General features: G+C 32.3%; 1 protein-coding gene across 6 annotated transcripts in view; it reads left to right on the forward strand.

The window, feature by feature from the left end:
* The window catches only part of LOC148615538 (uncharacterized), a 62,825-nt gene that overhangs the window by 30,481 nt on the left and 9,108 nt on the right, over positions 1 to 23,236 (forward strand). For all 6 annotated transcript variants that reach the window (XM_088581865.1, XM_088581867.1, XM_088581868.1 and 3 more), the window contains 6 exons: positions 2,981 to 3,091; positions 14,362 to 14,463; positions 20,181 to 20,286; positions 20,561 to 20,768; positions 22,519 to 22,653; positions 22,895 to 22,985. In XM_088581865.1, the coding sequence (XP_088437991.1) occupies positions 2,981 to 3,091; positions 14,362 to 14,463; positions 20,181 to 20,286; positions 20,561 to 20,768; positions 22,519 to 22,653; positions 22,895 to 22,985 (753 nt within the window). The remainder of the gene's footprint in view (positions 1 to 2,980; positions 3,092 to 14,361; positions 14,464 to 20,180; positions 20,287 to 20,560; positions 20,769 to 22,518; positions 22,654 to 22,894; positions 22,986 to 23,236) is intronic.

The raw sequence follows: 23,236 nt of genomic DNA on the forward strand, positions 1-23,236 counted from the left end.
AAAGATTTTTCGTTTCTGTGTAATGAATTTTTACACTTAAAAAAGGGGGGTTTTCAAGTTTTCGGACAATAACTCAAAAACACTTTCACCATTTTTTATGGAACTGTGGTGAATTGTCTATTTCTGTTGACACAAGTTCCTTTTTGATTTTTATAAATTAAAGATTTTTCGTTTCTGTGTAATGAATTTTTACACTTAAAAAAGGGGTTTTTTCAAGTTTTCGGACAATAACTCAAAAACACTTTCACCAATTTTTATGGAACTATGGTGAATTGTCTATATCTGTTGACACGAGTTCCCTTTTGATTTTTATAAATTTAAGATTTTTCATTTCCAAGTAATGAATTTTTACACTTAAAAAAGGGTTTTTTTCAAGTTTTTGGACAATAACTCAAAAACACTTTCACCAATTTTTATGGAACTATGGTGAATTGTCTATATCTGTTGACACGAGTTCCCTTTTGATTTTTATAAATTTAAGATTTTTCATTTCCAAGTAATGAATTTTTACACTTAAAAAAGGGGGATTTTCAAGTTTTCGGACAATAACTGAAAAACACTCTCACCAAATTTTATGAACCTTTATGAATTGTTCATATCTATTGATGTCAGTTCCCTTTTGATTTTTATAAATTTCAGATTTATTGTTACTTTGTTATGAATTTTTAAACTTAAAAAAAGGGAGATTTTCAAGTAAACACAATAACTCAAAAACACTTTCACTAACTTTTATGAAACTTTGTTGAATTATTCATATCTATTGAAGTAAGTCCCCTTCCAATTTGTATAAACCAAATGCCTTCATAACTATAAAAGGTACTTGGTAACCTTGTCAGAAAATTGTGTTTTTAACAATATAGAAATGTATGGGTGAAAAATCAGGACAACAAACATAGTTAAACTTAAGGTAGCCTTGATAGTGCCAAATTTTTTGTGCATTTTTTATTTATTTTTTTTTTCAGGGGATGGAGGGTTGGTATTTGATATGACTCACAGTATTTCTAGTTGATCATATTAATTCATTAAAAGCGGAAGGACAAGTTCAAAGTGCAACGGACGTATAATGCTCTTAAATTGCAGCTCTTTATTCAAAATTTATTTTCCTCAGACACTGCTTGGCCAATTGGAAGTAAACTTGGTATAAATGTTCCTTGAGGTATCCTGGGTAGAACTGACATGGTGATATTTGATCTGTCAAAAAACATGGCTACCATTACTAAAGATAGAACATACATGTAGGGATCAGACAGTAGTTTTGGCATATATCTCCAAAACCGTTAGGTTTAGCAAAATTTTGACATGGAATTCAAGTGTTCAGCATGATAAGGTATATTAGCGTTAAAATTTTAATTTAATCTGTGAAGCCATGTTGGAGTTACTGTCCTTTTTCAATGCTTATTTGCTATTTTTGATGTTATTTCTTTCAAAAATCTTTTCCTGTGACACTGCTTGACCAATTGGAACCAAATTTGGTATGAATGTTCCCAAGGGTATTTTTCATAGAGCAGATGTGGGGATTTTTGATCCCTTAAAAAACTTGGCCACTGTTACTAAAAATAGAACAAAGGGGTCTGTCAGAAGTTTTTCTCATATATCTCCAAAACCATTAAGTTTAGCCAAATTCTTTCAGTTGTTGAATTGATCCTTATTATAAGGCCTACAAATGTTTCTAGGGATTAAAGTTGTCAGAGGACTCCTTGTAGGAGTTATTGCTCTTGAAAGGTGAAAAATGACCTTTTTATTTTACAGTTTTCAGTCAATATTTTGAAAACTATGATAGATAGAATGAAACTTTCCATTACTGAAATGATCCTTATAATAAAGCCTACAAAAGTTTGCGAGGATCAAAGTTGTTGAATGACTCTTTGTTAGACTTATTGCCCTTGAAAGGCTCAAAGTTATGTTTTTAGTAGTTTTCAGCCAATATCTTGAAAACTATAAAAGATAGACAGAAACTTTCAATTGATGAAATAATCCTTTTGATAAGGCCTACCAAGGGCTTCAGTAAGTCAAAATTTTCGGACAACTCCTTGTTATAGTTATTGCCCTTAAAAGGCAAAAATTTAACCAGGTGAGCAATTCAGGCTCCTGGGAGCCTCTTGTTTATATCCTGCCAAATAAAGTGGCAAGGTATTATGTGATACCCTTATATGAAAAGCGTGTGTCCGTCCATCCCCCGACAGTTTCCAGATGATAACTATGGAACCAAATGTATGAATTTTTTTTTAAATTGTACAGTTGTCCAGCACTGTAAAATACAGGTTTAATTCATCAAAATCTAAAATGTAGTTTTCGAGTTAGACCATTTTGAAAATTTTGCCATCACCTTGTGGTGGAGTATAACTTTTATAGTTGTTGAAGGAATACAAAATATATTAGATAATATTCATCAATATGCATAACATGTCATAAGTTGCTTAGTCAGCAAATTCTTACATAATTAAGGTGATTATTGTATGAAAGTTTATGAATACCCAATACCCTAGCTGTCCTCTTTTTCTTTATTGATAAATGTACTGATACTAAAAATACATGTATGTTTATTTCAATGGCATTTGATGTACAATGTGGTTTAAAATAACTGAAGATAAAATGTGATAAGATCTGATTTATTACTATTTGATTTGGTTGAATAAAGAATGTCATCATTCAAGTCGATTTTTTCATAAGAGAAACATTTCCATTAAAGTTGCATTATGGAGACTGGGATAATGTATCAAAATGTGTAGACCATTAATTATAGACAGAGATACAGAGAGATGTTGGAAGTTGTTTTCATTGAAATTTTACTATAGTTAACTTTAGTATATCTAACCATGTCCTGTAAATATAGATTGTTTACTTAACATGTTGGCCTGTTATTTGCTGTACATAACACATGTATCAACATTATACAAATAAAAAAAAACAATACAAACTTATGATCTGTTTTTCATGTACGAAGTGTACAAATGATGACCAATTTTGTCCTATTTTCTAGCTGTACATTAAAGACACCACTATAAATGATTATCCAAGGTTCCAGCACAGAGGTATCCTCATTGATACCAGCAGGCATTATCTGTTTAAAGATGTCCTCTATGATGTTCTGGTAAGTATATATATATATGTACAGGCAGTAAACAGCAGCTGGTGACCTTTGAACTGATCTTTTTCCCTAAAAGGATACTAGGTTATGTTACTACAGGAGGTCATCATTTATCATTAAAGTGTTCTTTTATCTTTGACATTGTACCAAATGATTGACTATAAAACATTACACTGGGTTATCAGTAGATAGCTTACATTTCATGGCTAGGGAGGGATATTGTCATAGGGGGTTACTGGGGACTTTGACCTTGATATTTGACAACTTCTTGTCACCTCATGTTGGAAGGTATTGACATAGAGAGTTAATGAGGACTTTGATATAAAGAGTTCATTATTTGACCTTGCTATTTGGCAAGCTTTTGTCACTTCTGGTCGGAGGGAGATTAACATTGGGAGTTACTGAGGACTTTGATGTAAAGAGGTCATTCTCCAGCAAGCAATAAATTCTATAAAATTTCCTGATGTTCAGATTTTCATCATTAATGGCCACTGGTTAAGCTGTTACACAGTATAACTGATGTGAATGGTTCATGCTACATTAACAATATTGCTCTTTAGATTGTGTATTGTTATTTAAGGAGAATATATTCTACTTTTTTTCTAATCTGGAAATAATTGGATAAGATTCTTTTGATATTCTTATGGTATGTCATACCATAAACAATTCTGTGAATTAATATGTAACTTTTAGTGACATATTTCATGAACATTGTTACAATGTGTACACCATTTAGTAATGTGATCTAGAAATAGTTCCTTTGTAATAACAGTGTCCTCTGTTTGTAGTTATTCCTTGTGTTATTCCTTGGCTATTTTTATAACTTCATTAAATATAGTAGTTATGGTCTTTTGTTTTTTAATCAATACCAAAACCTTGGGATGGTCATGTAAGACCAAGAAAAAATGAAACTTGATGCTTATATAGCGTAACTAACATCTTGTCATGGTTGGTCTGTTAACAGTTGCGAGATCAATTGAATAAAATAGTCATTTTCCTACTGTTTTTGGGAAGGGGCCCGGGTCCATGTAATAGGGAAAAAAGTGTGTGAAATTGCAAATTTGGGAAATGATATATAAATAAGAAACACTGAGGTTCCCTTAGTATTGAAGGAAGAGTGCAGATCTCCTTTAGATGACGATTTGGATACAGCAGAGAATGAAGAAAAGTTTGTACATGTTCATCCCTCATCAAAAATTCATTTTAATAACACATATTGTTTCCTGTTTTCATAAGTTTCAAACATTAATAAAACATATGTCATCAAATAGTGTGATTAAAATTTAAGTTTTCTTTCATATTGATTTTTTGAAGCCAAATGAATCTAATTACCAACATTTAGCACAATCAGCAGAGCCCAGTTTTTTAAATAGTACTCAAAATTATGAGATATCTCCATGCCGGCAATCATATTGCCCAGACTGGAATATCCTATTGATGTATTGTATTGGTCATTTTTTGGCTTGTCTGCTTTACTTTTTTTTAGTTTGCTTCAAGCGCAATGATGACATAGAATCAAATAGATTACAATGCAATCATAATGGTATTGATAGTATAAGAAAAACTACTAAAACACCTTGAAAGACAATCAAAATCAAAAATCAAAAACAAAGCACAATGCAAGAAAAAAAAACAACACGATCAGACATCTATTGACAATTGGGAATTTTAGAGCTTTTTTCTCATTGGGAATGGGGCCAAAATTCAGACATAAAATGAGGGTTGAAAAATCACTTTAAAATAAGTGATGAGTTAATATTACTCCACACCATTACATCACTGGTGTAACACATCACTCTACCCAGCTGTGTGTTGATCAGGGTACATCACTGGTGTAACACATATTACTCTACCCAGCTGTGTGTTGATCAGGGTACATCACTGGTGTAACACATATCACTCTACCCAGCTGTGTGTTGATCAAGGTGTACTGATACTATAAAAAAAGATGTAGTTTGGTAAAACACTTTCACTTTTTCATTTGTAAACAGGTTTCTACTAAAATATTTTAATACATTTATAATTTTATGAAGCTATGAAGATAAAAACCAGGAAAAATATTCATTTGAGAGAATCAGCGAGATTTGTGTAGGTTATGATTACCAGGACAGGTTTGTTAAAGCATGTCATCTTCTCTTTTTAAGGTTCTGACTGACTTAAATCATTTTTATTGTATTAATTTGAATAACCTGAAGAAAAGTTAAAGATTATCTATTGTTTTTAAAAATAGGAATGAAAAACAACTTAAAATAAGATATTGATTGAAAATACATGTATTTACAAACAACTTAGGAAAGATACCTAATGGCTTTGTTTACAAATTATGTTTGTAGTAGAAAACCTAAAGGTATTCACTAGTATGTGATATTAATGTTAACCCTAGAGCTTAAACTTAATAATAACAGTCAAACCTGTTCCCATTAGACAGGTGGCCTTTATATACAGTACAGAGATATTTATAATTATATTATATTACAGAATATAAGGGTTTTAATGTGTTAATATTTTGTTAATCAGACATGAAAAATTTTCAACAGCAGTTATCAAAATGGAAGAGTTCATGTCAAGTCTTTAGAATTAGTTCAAAAAGCCATAATCACCAATAACTGTTTTTTTTTCTATCTTCCTGTGTTTATATGGTATATGGGAAGTTAATTTAGTCTGGATATTGTAAATCAGTGGTATTTGACCTCTGAACTTCATTATGTTAACATTTTTTTTTGTTTTTTTGTGTTTTTGTTTATAAAATGTATTGGGCTAAAAGACTTTAACAGTGAGCAATCTTACCCAAAGGGGTATTTTGGCGTATCTTTATTAAGTACAAAAATGAGGTTATAAAACGAGAAGGAATAGTACCATTCCTCATTTTATAAACTGATAACAAACTGTTAACTTTGTCCTTGTATTGATCTGGTTACAGCCAAGGAGTTATATTTATCACCCAATGTCTTTTTTAGTGGTTATTCTCTTTTTTGGCAAATTAGTTTCTCATTTAATCAGTATTGCTGCTCGGTTGTTAAACCCCAACAAACAAACAAACTTTTAATCGGGATTTGTACTGGTTTTATCAATGAATGTCACCTTGAAGTTGTGGACTATTAAATTTGATTTGAGTGCAGAAAATAGAATGGTCATTTTAGTGCAGTAACTGATGAATTATGTTCTCTGTTTGGTGAAGTCACTGTAGTGATATTTGGAAACAGTAATGGATCTTATTCGGTAGTTTTTAGTCATTTTTTTGAGGAATTCTCTAGGCAAAACTCTTATGTGGATGTTTTTTAGCCATTCTCTATGGGAAACTATCTTATTTGGTGGTTTTTAGTCATTCTCTAGGGGAACTGTCTTATTGGGTGTTTTTTTAGCCATTCCTAGGGGAAACTGTCTTATTAGGATGGTTTTTAGACATTCTCAGGTGGAAACTGTCTTATTTTGGTGGTTTTTAGCCATTAATTGGACAAATTCTCTTATAGGGGAAACTGTCTTTTTGGGGGGTTTTTAGCTATTCTGTAGGGGAAACTGTCTTAATGGGTGATTTTAAGCCATTTTTAGCTCACCTGGCGAAAGGCCATGTGAGCTATTGCCATTACTTGGCGTACGTCGTCGTCGTCGTCCATCATCGTTAACAATTTTTCAAAACTCTTCTCCTCTGAAACTACTTGACCAATTGGAACCAAAGTTGGTATGAATGTTCCTTGGGGTATTCTGCATGTAACTGATGTGGGGATTTTTGATCTGCAAAAAACATGGCCGCTGTTACTAAAAATAGAACATAGGGGTCAGACAGTAGTTTTTCGCATATATCTAAAAAATGGTTAGGTTAAACCTAATCTTGACTGGGTAAAAGTGTTTAGAATGATGAGATCTATCTGCGGTCAAATTTTCTTTTTAATCTGTTCAGCCACATTGGAGTTATTGCCTTTTTTCGACATTTTTTGCTATTTTTAATGTGATTTCTTTCAAAAATCTTCTTCTCTGACACTACTTGACCAATTGGAACCAAAGTTGGTATGAATGTTCCTTGGGGTATTCTGCATGTAACTGATGTGGGGATTTTTGATCTGCAAAAAACATGGCCGCTGTTACTAAAAATAGAACATAGGGGTCAGACAGTAGTTTTTCGCATATATCTAAAAAATGGTTAGGTTAAACCTAATCTTGACTGGGTAAAAGTGTTTAGAATGATGAGATCTATCTGCGGTCAAATTTTCTTTTTAATCTGTTCAGCCACATTGGAGTTATTGCCTTTTTTCGACATTTTTTGCTATTTTTAATGTGATTTCTTTCAAAAATCTTCTTCTCTGACACTACTTGACCAATTGGAACCAAACTTGGTATGAAAGTTCCTTGGGTTATCATGCATAGAACAGATGTTGGGATTTTTTATCCGTCAAAAAGCATGGCCGCTGTTACTAAAAATAGAACATAGTGGTCAGACAATTAATTTTTGCATATATCTCCAAAACGGTTAGGTTTAGCCCATTTTGAAAGGAGTAAAAGTGTTTAGCATGATGAGATCTATCTGCGGTCAAATTTTCATTTTAATCTATTAAGCCATGTTGAAGTTATTGCCCTTTTTCAAAGTTTTTTGCACCCCGTGCAGGTCTGGGTGTCAAAAGAATAGGCCTGCAGCAGCGCTAAGCTTGTCATAAAAGGCAACTAAATAATGCTCAGAAACCTAGCCAGGGGCTAGGCGCTCTGTCCACAGAGCAACTGGGTTGTGTGCCCCATGTGGTAGAATGGGGTACCCCTAGCATATTGCATGCTGGGGTTGTCAGGCTATAATACGGAAAACCTGACCGCAAACCATAGTTATGCACCGTGTTTGGAAAGATGACATGTTCCTCACACGTTAAAGAACCGTGCTGTGGTATTCCATAGGAGTAGGAACCTTTATACTCCGCCACAGGAGGCTAAATTGCCCGACCTTACCCATCCCTCCCTTTTTCTAGTGGCAATCAAAAGTTGTCGACCCTATTATCCTTGTGTCAGTCATCATCATTTCATGTTCATTGTCTGAATATAGCAGAAATACTGCTGCTCCGACGTTAAACCCCAACAATCAGTCAAAGTTTTTTGCTATTTTTAATGTTTCTTTCAAAAATCTTCTCCTCTGACACTATTTTACCAATTGAAACAAAACTTGGTATAAGTGTTCCTTGGGGTATCCTGCATAGAAATCAAGTGGGATTTTTTGATCCGTCGAAAAACATGGCCACTGTTACTAAAAATAGAACTTAGGGGTCAGACAGTGGTTTTTCGCATATATCTCCAAAATCGTTAGGTTTAACCAAATTCTTTCAATAGCTGAAATGATCCTTATTTTTAGGACTACAAAAGTCTTCAGGCATAAAATTTGTCAGATGCTTTCTTATAAGAGTTATTGCCCTTGACAGGGAAAAATGACAGGTGTTTTTTTTACAGTTTTCAGCCAATGTCTTGAAAACTATGATAGATATAGACTTTCATTTACTGAAATGATCCTTATGATAAGTCCTATCTTTTTTCTTTAGTCAAAATTGTTGAACAACTTTTTGTTTGATTTATTGCCCTTGAAAGGCAAAATTCAACCAGGTGAGCGATTCAGGCTTCTGGGAGCCTCTTGTTTTGGACAAATTCTGTAGGGGTAACTTTCTTATTTGGGTCGTTTTTAGCATTTTCTGCGGGAAACTGTCTTATTTTGGTTGTTTTTAGCCTTTCTTTAGGAAAAACTGTCTTAATTTGGAATTAATTCAATGAAAACTATACCTTTGTATGTATTGAATGGTGGTTTATGATGTCATTTTAAGCAGCTGACGTCAGTTGTTACTTGTTTTGTATGGCTTTGCTTTATTACTACAGCACATTATAGTGACTTTCTACTGGTAATATCCCCCATTTATGGCATTAAATCAGATACAGTACTATATTTGGTTGGATTTCCATCAAAAATGGACTAAATTTAACTTGCATCTTTTAAAAGTAACCCTTGGGAAGTTATGTTTCTGTGGATGTAATTTGAATACTTTCAATCTTGTGAAGTTTCTATAAATGGAATAAAATTGATTGTTTATTTCCATATTGCGTAATCTTTCTGTTTAAGTCTTTGCACTTATGTACTATTTGAGATTTATTGATTTTGTGGGAGTTAATATCTGAAGCAAATTTTCTTTCATTATCCCAGTAAAACCAATGTTTAATTTGCTGCATCAGAAGTATTATAAATAATGTTACATTGGAAGTTTATTGTACATGAAATGATTTTTAAGGCAAAGATGCATTGATATTAATACACATCATTTCATACAAAATTCTCCATTTTAAAAATGTTAATTGGCTTGAAATATGTATAAACTGCTGTAAGTCTTCATAAACTGTTCAAGGAACTTTGGTGTAATGTTGTAGGAAGGTTGGATGTATGTGCATGAAGGAAAATAAATATTGCAACCTTTATGATCTACTAAACCTTTCATTAGATTTTGATGAATTTAGGCATAATACACAATGTTTGTATATTTACATGAAGGAATATAGTTATTGCTGGATGACTAAAAAAATTGAGGGAATCCAACTTTAGGGTGTTATAACATCATTAACTCCCCCTTAAATACTCAGGGGATTCTGATGTAATTTAATAGAACAGTTCTAGCATGTTGATGTAGGTTACAGACCACCAATTCAACCAATGAGCATTTGGAACGTACGCAAAAATAGTCCTACGCAGAAATTACCCCTGTTCCTCATAGTGCTGTGAAAAAAGTTCTCATCTTATTTAAAAAATTTAAACAGTTTCTGAAAGGAAAAACATTTCTGTACATTTTATAGGTGCATTTTGCTTCTTGTGATGTGAGGCCTAATCTCCATAATGATTTTTAAATATACCCCTATCTTGTGAAAACACTGGGATTTCCCATGCTATTTATAGACCCTTCACTTCTGGTGACCAGTACTGCACTGCAAGTCTGCTAACCCCACATGCCATTCTGAGGATTGTGAGCTGACATATGTAGAATCATGCTGATATATAGTCCTCTGCAGGTTAAAGTTAAGGTAAAGTCCAGAGAAGCCATTGAATATTGTGAAATTAGCATAGAAGCCTATGGAAAGTGGAATTGGTGGTTTTTAGCCTTAAGTTGAAGCCATGGCAAAATGAAAAGTTTCTTGAAATAGCTTTAAACTACTTGAAGATCTTGTTAACTTTGCCATGAGAGGAATACACTACAAAAATCCTTCAAAATATGCATTTTTTTAAGTTATAGGTCCAAATTATGGAAAATTGGTCTTTTTGGCTGATTTTCATGTCCTATCTTGTAAAAAGTGTAGAAAATTTAGTAAAAATATCAAATATTAAACTTTGAGGGCTATATTGACCTAAATATGGTGGTAATAAGCACTTGAAATCAAGTTTTGTGTAGATTTGAGCAAAAATTAGGTTAGAAATGAGGAAAAACTCACTTTCATTACTGCGGTTAAGGCCATATCAGCATTCCCCTATGGCAACATGGAAAATCCATTACTGAGAACTTTTTTTGCTTTAGGTGCCCTTTACTGGTCATGTTTTAATGTGAAAACACTGTATTTACAAATGTAAAGCCAAATATATCACCTTTTGTGAAAATTTAAAGATTTAGGATTTTTGACATGTGATCAAGAAAAAGGGGGAGGCATGTCAGAAATAAATATTTAAAAATAGACCAATTTCTCAGAAAATGATTACTTTTAAAACTATTTCTTCATTAATATTGTTAAAAAACAAGTTGTGATTGATATTTTTTATTTGAAAAGTCAGAAAAAGTTCTTTGCAAATATTTAATGCATTTAAGTATGGTAGAATATTGTCACTTTTTTGCTCGCACAACTTGGTTACCCTATATTTAAAAATCAAATATTTAAAAAAGTGCTTGTCACATTTCACTGAAACTTTGCAAATGCATTCAGTATGTGTGTAGGAAGAAACCTGTATAGTTATTTATTTTTTCTAAGACAAAAAGTGACTCTTTAGGTTACAGACCACCAATTCAACCAATGAGCATTTGGAACGTACGCAAAAATAGTCCTACGCAGAAATTACCCCTGTTCCTCATAGTGCTGTGAAAAAAGTTCTCATCTTATTTAAAAAATTTAAACAGTTTCTGAAAGGAAAAACATTTCTGTACATTTTATAGGTGCATTTTGCTTCTTGTGATGTGAGGCCTAATCTCCATAATGATTTTTAAATATACCCCTATCTTGTGAAAACACTGGGATTTCCCATGCTATTTATAGACCCTTCACTTCTGGTGACCAGTACTGCACTGCAAGTCTGCTAACCCCACATGCCATTCTGAGGATTGTGAGCTGACATATGTAGAATCATGCTGATATATAGTCCTCTGCAGGTTAAAGTTAAGGTAAAGTCCAGAGAAGCCATTGAATATTGTGAAATTAGCATAGAAGCCTATGGAAAGTGGAATTGGTGGTTTTTAGCCTGTAGAATTATGATTATTGTTCAGTATCTGTGAAGGAGATAATTAACCTTAAAAGTTGAACACATTTCTTCATGTTGTAAATTTTTAGGTGATGTGTTCCAGACCTTAATGTCATTTTACCATCCTTTCCAAGTAAAAAGCTTAAAAATTCTGTCTAACCAGGACAAGTAATAAAAGGAATCATAAAGAGTTGATAAAAACCTTATAATGGATGGCAATAAACTGAAGTAGGATTCTAGTGAGGCAATTGCACATAATGTATAATGTCATGTCTGGCTTTAGTACCCATAACTTTATGGTGTAACAGGTTTCTAAAATGTACAGTTATGTGCACCACCAGTACATTGCTTTGTTATCAGAGTAATTCTAGTTGACAATCCTAGCTCTTCCAGGTTTGTTTAATGAATCTTTCTATGTGATGCACCAGTCAATAAATATAAAATGTTATGGATGAAAAGGATCATTGTCTGTAATAAATACTGAATTAGTTAATCTATAAAAGCTTCAACTTTGTTCATTCTAGCTAACAGTAAATAGGATAAAATTAATAACTGCCATAAAAAAAGATCTGATATAATAGTGATGCAGACAGAAGGATTTGGAATTTATAATACAAATGTCTGTAATAGGATTATTGAATTTTCTTGTCTGTGATAGAACCTTATTCTATATACAGTGTAGTAGTAAAACCTTCATCCATGTAATGATATTTGTTCATCTTGTACTGTCTGATACAATGGCAGTAACTGTAATATAGAAATGTGTGAACTATAACAATATATGTTACGGACAATGATACTTAGAATGGAGGGTGTAGAAGCATGTCTGAAAGTACTGGTACAAGAAAAACACGATAAAGTCAATCCATAAACAAAATGAATAAAACAGCTTTTCTTTGATATTGCATTTGATATTAAGATAACCTTAACACAAAGGCATTGTCGTCAGTTTTGTGTTAAGAAATATTTCATTACCCAGTAAGAAACCCACTGTGCTGTACTTCCAGTTATACCAAACATGTCCTGTCTTATTTGATTATAATCTATTTTAATCAGTGATGTGTAAATATAATGATGAAGATAATTTCACACTTAGTAGGACTGTCACCAGTAATAGACTGTTTGTCCAATTAAGCCTTCCTCATTTTGATACTGTTACTATCGATTCATATCCAGGTCTGTAGTTGGTCTCTCTGAAGTTTGATACTGTTACTATCGATTCATATCCAGGTCTGTAGTTGGTCTCTCTGAAGTTTGATACTGTTACTATCGATTCATATCCAGGTCTGTAGTTGGTCTCTCTGAAGTTTGATACTGTTACTATCGATTCATATCCAGGTCTGTAGTTGGTCTCTCTGAAGTTTGATACTGTTACTATCGATTCATATCCAGGTCTGTAGTTGGTCTCTCTGAAGTTTGATACTGTTATTATTGATTCTAAACCAGGGCTGTAGTTGGTCTCTGTCCAGTTTTATACTATTATTTTTTATTTTAACTAAGAACTATAGTTTGTCTCTCTCCGTTTGATACTGTTATTATTGATTCTAAACCAGGGCTGTAGTTGGTCTCTGTCCAGTTTTATACTATTATTTTTTATTTTAACTAAGAACTGTAGTTTGTCTCTCTCCGTTTGATACTGTTATTATTGATTCTAAACCAGGGCTGTAGTTGGTCTCTGTCCAGTTTTATACTATTATTTTTTATTTTAACTAAGAACTGTAGTTTGTCTCTCTCCGTTTGATACTGTTATTATTGATTCTAAACCAGGGCTGTAGTTGGTCTCTGTCCAGTTTTATACTATTATTTTTTATTTTAACTAAGACTGTAGTTTGTTTCTCTCCGTTTGATACTGTTATTATTGATTCTAAACCAGGGCTGTAGTTGGTCTCTCTTCAGTTTGATACTGTTATTATTAATTGTTATCCAGGGCTGTAGTTGGTCTCTCTGAATATCGTGGATTAAATGCTGAAGTTGATACTAGTATCTCAGCATGGAAGAAAAATATATGCACCAATGATACTTTCTGACAAGTTATACAAATCTGTCACAAAAGTAAAATGATCAGAAATTCAGAACACTACTAGTTGTAGGGGCATATGTTAAGTAGCTTTTAAATCTCTAAATAAGTATATCATGTGTTAATTAAGATGTATGTAAGTACTTTCCTGGTGACTGACAAGATCTAATTCTGATGCAACTATTTCAAGACCTATTGGAAAAATCTATGCTGTTTAGATCTGTGTTAAAACAAATACAAGCATGAATTAATTAAAGAAAGATACATTTCTATATTAGGGACCAATTAAATAATTTCAGACTTCAGCTTTAATACATATGTACAGTTTGAGGCTGATGCTAGATGTTGAATTAAGCCTACTGCTGCTAACTTATTTATTTAAGATCTTTACCAGTGAGAAGTAAAGAATTGATTTCAATTTCATGATATTCATTCTACAGATTGTTGTTTTTCTATGGATTATTCATGAAGGAAAGTGCAATCATTGATTAAGAAGTAAAGATTTTTGATACTTAAATGTTTTATTAGATTGTTTCATAGCAGCCATTGTCATCTATTTATTTACATCAGAAATAGGAATAATACGTCTTTATTCAATACCGATTGAATATCTGGGATTTCATGAGTAGGAGAAATCTGTTTCATAAGAGCAGATGAATTAATGTTTTCTTTCACAAAAGGAAGAACTCCCAATCTCAGACAGCGTTTTCTTTTGAAAAATCCAACACCATTAAATTATGAAGACCGAGAAGTTTCACTCATCAGACAAGATTTTAATTCTACTTTCATTCAATTCTTTTTTTTACTTTCCAGGAGGCTATGGCAATGAACAAGATGAATGTATTACATTGGCATATTGTAGATGACCAGTCATTTCCTTATCAAAGTAAAGTGTATCCAGATCTTAGTCAGAAGGTAAAAACAAACTTAATTAAAATTCTTAATAAAAATCAGACATGCATGCCATAAACCCACCAAAAAATGTTTACAAACCTAGTGATTGGGATTATCATGCGCCATGCACCATAGTCTAATTTCCTCTTAAAATGCCACATTGAGTGACTAATGTGTCGCGTCATGTGCACACATTAAGTTTCCATCATTGATGGTGGAGTGTTGTCCACTGCTTGTGACAGTAAAAAAGGCATGAACGAGTCTTTTAACAATTTTTATTAGCTGCAGGTCGATGTTTTGATCGCTATGTTTTCGAGGGGATTTGAAGACTGTTGAATGAAACCGTACTTTGTTGATTTTTTAGATTGCATATTCTTGATCGCTTACGTGTTGAAAGAACAGTAAACATTGTTTTAAAGAATAAAAATAATTTGATCATATCAAGAAAGCATGGACTGGCGGTCCCATTTGAAATTGAAAATGCCACCAAAGACATTTTTAAGCTAGACCCAAAACAGAAGAAATTATATTTTTCAAAGCCTAAAAAAATATTAATGATGGTAATTACCAGAATCAAACTGTAATTGTTGTAGAAAGTTACTTGGCAGTTGGACAGGATTATGAACCCCCTATTGAAAATATTGATAATAGTGGAGTCATATTATCTGGTCCAGAAGCACCCCCAAAAAATTATTGATTTAAACCGTGCGTAAAAAATCCTTACGGGGAAATCCCATACTAATATCTGCCATGTTGGTTTCTACGGGACGATTAGTTTACAAACAAAATTGATAAGTTCCTGTCGAACTCCAGTGACAATCGTCTGCTTGATCAACTTGATATGGTACATTGTTCGCGTAAAATTAATCCAAGATATCCGAACTTACGCCGAAATGCATCCTGGGTTCTTCGGTTTTTGGACAAACCATTGAAATGTAAACAACATCTCTTAGCAACCCGATCACTGTAAACATGGCCGACTTTTGACAATGTAAATATTGGGACCAAGAATTAAAATCTCACCGGAATTTAACGATTCAATATTTAGGAAGAAGCCGTTTGGCTAAACAAATGAGCAAGTCATGTAAGACAATTTAAACGACGGTAGGTGTCAATAAAGTCGTAAAAAATATTTTTATTCAAATTTTAACCGTATCTTATTTATGTGACGCCGAGTATAGACAATACATTAGTATAAAAACTCAAACAACAGAAAAGAAGTGATTTGATGTGACAATTAATTGACACGTTAATTGTTAACTCTTAATAAACATTTAATCTGCAGTGTAAATTAAAGTTTGTTCATGCTACATTTGGTCTTCAAAATATCTATGTTTAGCCGGCCTTAGCAGCTATTCCAAATTTTGTCCCATGTTTTTTTTTTAGAATGACCCATTGAAATTGAAAATATCCCATTGAATTGAAGGGTAAAGGGGCCATAGTCCCATTGGCAAAATTTAATCCCAATCACTGCAGACCACATGACTAGTCTCGGTTTGTCATTAAATTGTTGCACTGTTGAAATAAAATTGTGTAAGAAGTTGGCATTTTACAAGAGTTATTGTTTATGATTTGGTTTCATATGTATGATACATGTACAGGTTTCTTAAAAATAGAGATCTGAATACAAAAAAAGGCTATCATTACCATAAAAAGTGTCATATGTTGACAGACAAAAACATTATTTGTTAGGTAGGTTTTTCTACACCATGAATCCCCTCTACCCTGTCAGTGTCTGAATTTTATATGGACTTGTATTTAAGTGGGAACAACAATGACAACAGAAATTTGGCAAAAATCAAAATAATTGAAACCTGTCTTAAAGAACCCTGATAATACTGGAAACCTGTCTAAATGAAGCGTCTAAGTAACCAGAACAAAGTTCTTCTTCAGTTCTTAAAGGGTTAGTTTAGACATGTCTGACTACACTTTATATCATTGGTAGTTATGGTCCAACAGTCATGTATAGTCAGTCACTAGCTAATATCACATTAGTCAGAAATTTAGATTTCATATAGAAACTCATTAGAGATGTCTCAAATGGTGTAAGAAACTGGGGTCAGAAAATATCCTCATAATGATAAAAAAGGAAGAGGAATATTTAAGTTGTTGATGTGATTTTATCATTTCTTCCTGAATTTTGGTGATTATACATGTATGTTAAGTATAAGTCTTTGTAAGAATGAGGCAGAATGGGGAAAATCAGAAACATGTATGTCAATATCCCATGTATCTGACTATACTATCAATCAAGGATGATTTCTCAATTTGAAAAGATCACTATTTGATGTCTACATGACTGGATTTGTTAGAATTTTTTCAATAGAATGTTAGAAAAAGATGAGTTTTTTTGACTGAGTTATCATTGAAATGTTGATTTTCAGTGCATTTCAATGAAATTATAACTTAATTTACCAAAATAATATGGAAAATATCATCTTTTTTCCTTGATTCTGAAGATGCAAATAGTCAAATTAATCTTTCAAAATAGTGTTTTTTTTTCATACCATGTTTCATCCACTGCTTGATTATTACAGAGACTGATACGTAAGTAAAAAGGGAAACAAACACTTTATTCATGTTGTCTTACTTGTTTAATGTTCATGAGGTTAACTTCCATGTACAGTGTGTGTACTTGTCAGGAAGTGTCATTTCCTGTAATGGAATAAACTGGGCTGAAACATGAATATTTATATTTACTGAGATTTACATCACAGACTCAATTTTGTAAAGCTTGATTGATTTTTGTACAATATATCTTCAGCTAAATTAGAAAATTCGAAAATTGGTAAATAAAGAAAAAAAACATTAATGCATTAATGTTAGTTCAATTCTTATATGTATGATTTTTATTCAAATAAAAAGAATAATTTCTATCCAGAACTGATGTACCCATTTCACATGGTTCTTTTCATAATTATATTGTTCATTGATCTATCAACTGAAAGTACACATAGACACTATTGATCTGGGAAAAAGTACTATTAGGTGAAATTCTCTTTTTCATGGAAACAAGGAAGGAAGACCCCTTAGAGAGTAAAACATCAATAAATTAGGATATAATAAGATCCTCATGTTTTCATATTGACATGTACATGAATTGTCCAGTAAAAAAGATAAAAAAGTATTAAGGCAAAATGGGAACTGTATATTTTTACTCTTGTAAAAACAAAGCTGTAAACTAATGAGATGTTGCTATAGCGATGAAGGTGAGACAATAATATTCAAGTACTTATCAGGTTATATTTATTTTATTTAAGTGTTTTTCCAAAATAAATAAAAACTTTAGTTTAATAATAAGTAATAAAGTGATTTTTCACATTTTTTTTAAATTATAAATTAAAATGAATATTTCAGAAAGTGGGTGTAAATTTATCAATGATTTTAATGCTCAATTATATGTAAGTAACACTGCATGTAAAATTAATGTCAAATTGTGCAATCTAAATCTCAATTTTCTGATATTAAATCGATAGAATTATTCATCAGTTTGAAGTATAATCACAAATGATTAATTGAAAAAAGTTTGCAAATAGTCATTGACAATTTAAGTTATTTATTATGATCATATAATTAAAAATAAGTTTGCTTATAGCTTGGAAGTTTACATCAATGAAAAAAAATCTTTGATGATATGATTAATTTGAGAGCTGTTCAAAATGTCAGAAAGTGTATAAAACAAGGTATTGTTTGAATCTGGAATTATTAAGAAAATGACCAAAAATAAAATGTGTAAAACTAACCCTTACTAAGGGGGTTAGTTATACCGGTATGTCTAAGGGATAGGGTTAGTAGGATAATAAAAGTCAAGGAAACTTACTTACCCCACTTAGTCATGAAGGCATGACTAACCCCCTTAGTAGGAGTAAGTTTTACCAATATTTTTTTCACTTATTTTCTTAAATCCAAAATAATTCCAAATTAAAATAATACCTTGTTCTCAATGGACATATCCACAACAAATGACCACCAGTTCCCAAATAACAATGGTTGGAGTACTGTTTGATGTTGACTTTCTTGAGACCAATAGAGCAGGCAGACATCTTATATAGAAAGGCTATGCTTATAGACAGAACAACAAAAGAGACACTTGGGTGTGCATTGAAGTGCATACAACCCAACTGCAGAGCTACCATCTGTACAAGAGATGACATGCCAAGAAATATTGGTCAACCACATTATCATCTACCAAACCATACAGTTGTGGAAGGACGTCACATACTCAGTAACATACGATCTAGTCACATCAATGTTTGCTATTTATGATGAAGAGATCACCAAACTCAGAGATGTACCATTGGATGCTCAAACTCGACAGGTAGTATCACAGTAACCAACCTTTGACACAGCCAAGTCATCACTGTATAGATCTAGACACAAGATGCTACCCTTACCAACCACAAGACCAGAGATGCAAAGAACAATTTACAAAAAAAAACAATCATTACTCATTATTTCATAAGAAACTGAGTACATGTATTTTCAAACAAGAACTGATATCTAAAAAAAGAAGACTTGAGGACCATCCAGATGTCAACCAATTGGTATGTCCATGTGCTGCCTTACCTTTGTTAAAACTAGATAAAGTTGAAGATTCCTGGTTGCACACACTAGATAATGCACCTAATAGAGGTGACTGTACCAAACTGACAGACTACATAACAGAACCTGGATTGAAGGAAGATCTCCACTACCAACATTGAACCATCACCAAATGGAGGGACCAAGGATTAACAATCACTTAGAGGGCTTGTTGCGTGCTTTTGTGCTTTAAATGCGCTTGTTACTACATGTAAATTGTGCTCATGGATGTTTATTGACAAGTCAGTATCATGTGAATTAAAATGAAATTTGTTTACCAACCAGTCAATTAAAATTGAAAATCATAAAAAAAAGTAAGAAAAAAAATAGTTGATATAATTTAAGATAAATCAGACATGAAACTAATCTACAGTTTAAAAAAAAACAGCAATAAACCAAACAACAGTAAAAATTGTTCTACAAACCTAATACTTAATTAGATGTTTACATATGTTCACTCCAAAAACCACTTAGGCAAAATGGCAATAATTTCATTCAATAAATTTGACAGCTATGGTGAAATGGGAACAAGCCATATGTAATATAAATAAGCCAAAGCCTATTATATTATGTGAACCATTGTCGGAGAAATAAAGACTTGAATAACCATGATAATACACAAATAAAAACTTAATAGAATGACCCAAAAAGGTAATAACTGGAGATGTGGAAAATATCTCCTTCTTTTCTCTTAAATACCTTTAACACTTGTTGGATTCTCATCAAACTTGAATAGGTGTTGATAGTCATAAAAGTTTGTATTAGATAGTTTTTCACATCAGTCTGGTGAGGAGGACTAACGAAAATGATAATTTTTTGCTTGTGACCTACATATAACCTTTATTTTACTGATAGCCTTCAAAATATAATGAATTCTTGGTAAAATTAAGGCTTGGATGGCGGATATACTTTAATGTTGGACTATGGTTCATATTAGAATTTGTTGGGTAAGTGGCTCAAATAACGAAGATTTGTTCAATGTTTGTTATGAAATTGTGAGCATTTGACATAGTAAATTAATTAGAAAAGAAATTTTAAGCATGATTGTTTTTTTCTAAATACTTGATGCTATTTTGCTGATTACCTGTATGTCTATATTGTTTTTACTAGGGACAATAAGAAAATGATGTGTATATCAGTTAATTTTTATTTTACAGGGAGCCTACCATCCCTCTTTTGTCTATACACATGAAGATATTGGAGATATTATTGAGTATGCGAGACTCAGAGGAATAAGAGTTATGCCTGAGTTTGATACACCAGGTAGGGATGTTCCTCTATAAGGGTATTGAATTTAGCATCTTGAATTCGGTCAATAATGCTGACCCTAGTTAATATTTAATGATAGAATAAGTTAGAGCAAAATATGAAGGCAAACCTGTTCACTAAAGTCTTCATAGAAAGTGTTATACCTTAAAATATATATTGAAGTAACTAACTTAGAAAGTAACTTTTTATCTATATTGTACATATTTGTTATTTATCCTTAATTTGCTAAGTTTGTACTAATACTCTTTAGCTTTCACTGATATTACAGGTCATACCTACTCATGGGGTCTCAGTCGGCCAGACTTATTGACACAGTGTTACCAGGGAGCCCATCCAGTTAATGGATACTTAGGACCATTAGATCCAAGTAAAAATGAGACCTACAGATTTTTGAAGAATTTCTTCAATGAAGTGATGCATGTGTTTAAAGACCAGTACATGCACCTGGGTGGAGATGAAGTTCCTATGACTTGTTGGTAAGAATGAAGGATATGTAATCAAACCTAGGTCAAGGTCGTCTTGATACTAAAATGTTCCTCTGAAGTGAGTAGTTTTGAAACCTAACACACAATCTTTTTCTTTTATATTTTTTGCAGTTCTGTTAAATAGAACCAAAGTTCTCCATACAAAATAATGTATTCAGATACTAGTTACATTCCTAATAATTCCCTGTTGGGAAAAGACCTTAATAGGAAATGATTATTGGATTGATATTTTGTTGTTTTCCACTCAAGGCAATGAAAAACGTCTTTTTTCAAATTTTTGAGAAATGTCGTGAATCAGTGTTTTTCCACCAATTCCCCAAAATTGTCATTTTTAAGATAAGTATACATTATGATTTATCAAGTAACACAGAAAAGGCTGAAAAAAATTATTGGAAGCAGTTAAAGTTATCTTTCTTTTACCACATTTGTGGAAATTTTTAAAAACTGTTTTGACAAATGGTCTTTGACTGAATTATCGAAAGACCTTGATCTTTGACCTTTGATTCTAAGTAGCAGTTGATGACTGAACAAGAATATATGTGGTTGCTTGGTACTTTTCATTCTAGAAAATGGTCATTGCTTTGACAAAAATACTAAAAAATCAGCTTTTGGGCAATAACTTCTACAGCATCGAAATTACTGAATGGAGCCCTTTATTTTTCTTGTAGAGTTTCTTGTTTTGAACAACTTTTTCATTTGCATTACACCTCTATACCTTATGGTTTTTGACTCTGTACACTTGTTTTTATGATATGTGGGCGATTACTCATTTAAAGTTGTTTGTAGGGTTTGTGATCATTAGAATTATTTTGGGTATTTTTCCCTTGAATTTTTACCTCTATCTATTACAGTTTTCAAGGAGTTAGTGTAACAAGGCTAATGGTCACTGTAGGTCATTGAGTGGTACAATTTTGGAAACATCATGTGTCACCAAGAATAAATTTTTCTATGCTTTACAGTTTTCACAAATGAAAAATTGACAGAAACTGATTTCGGTTAAAGTTACAAGGAATAGTTTGATCACTTAGACCAACAGGACATTTTTGTTGGCTAAGTACAAGGCAAACATTATGCACTTTTCAGATTGTCTCTATATATAACAGTGTTTGCTATTTAGGCCAGAATAACAAATCAGTGTCAGGGGAGATAACTCAAAGCTTGTCAATAACCTGCATGTCCATAACATACGGTCTTGTGATTTAGATATATAGTCTTAAGTGTCGTTACTATGTGTCACACACTTTCCTTGCCTAATCCATTTGAAGAATTTACAGTAAAAAATAAAAATAATCAAAAGAATTACAGGAAAGTCCTCCCCCTGTAGGGGAAAGACCTTAACTAGATGAAGATGCTTAAACGTCCTTATAACAAACAGAATCATCTGCATTAGGAATCTGAAACAAAGTTGTTAAGCTTATTGTCCCAAGCCACAAGTCAGTGTCTGTCTGTCTGTGTGCCTACTCATCGCATATACTCTATGGAACATCTTCTGTTTGATTTTACTGAAAATATTTGGGGTGGTTAGACACTAAAAATTCTTAATCATAAAATCACCATTTCGAAGAGACAAATATCACAGGAGTTACGATGTAATAGTTATATACAGCAGGGTTTATGACCTCATCATGTTTGTAGTGGTTATCTACAGCAGAATTTACATTGCTAAAAGGTATAATAAACCCATAATCAATGTAATGAATTTTATTATGAAATTAATCTTTACTTTCTTTTGTCTCTTTAGGTCTTCAAATCCAGAAGTTCTTAAATTACTGAACAAGTTAGAAGGTAAACCAGACACTGCTATCAATCTACAGAACAACGATCCCTATATGTACAGCTACGAAATCAGAAAAGTTCTCGAATACTATGAAAAGAGGTCAGTATATTTAAACTACAGTTTCTTATAAAATATAATGAAAATGTGTGTTTAATACAAATATCTGTATGTATGGTCAATTCTAACAATATTATTAATGAACACTTGTTGCATACAAATTTAAATGAGAACAAATGATATTTAATACCAAACTTTAGTTTATTACAGTATGATACAATATGTACTTCATAGACAATATTAACATCAATAATCTAATTTGTTTTCTTTGATTTGTTAACAGACTTACAACAGACTTGAAGGAATTAGGACGTAAGAGATCCAATGGTGTACGATTTGTCATGTGGCAGGAAATTATGAATAATAATGTACAGGTATACCACACTCGTCAGAAGCTTGATCTCTTCTGTGGATCATTTGTCCCTCTATAACTCCTCTCAGTTACACTACCATCCATCCCATTGTTGTCATCTGTCTCTCAGTTACACTACCGTCCATCCCATTGTAATAACCTTGTAAATACTTTAGATGCATCAAGTTTCAAAATATTTCGACTAAATGTGGTACATATTTTAAGGTTGCAGGGTCAAAGTTTTAAAACAATGATGAGAAGCTTAGTGTTTTG

The sequence above is a fragment of the Perna viridis genome, chromosome 5 (assembly GCF_037379345.1).
Source record: "Perna viridis isolate PV_CMFRI_1.1 ecotype Kerala chromosome 5, ASM3737934v1, whole genome shotgun sequence".
Lineage (NCBI taxonomy): Eukaryota > Metazoa > Mollusca > Bivalvia > Mytilida > Mytilidae > Perna > Perna viridis.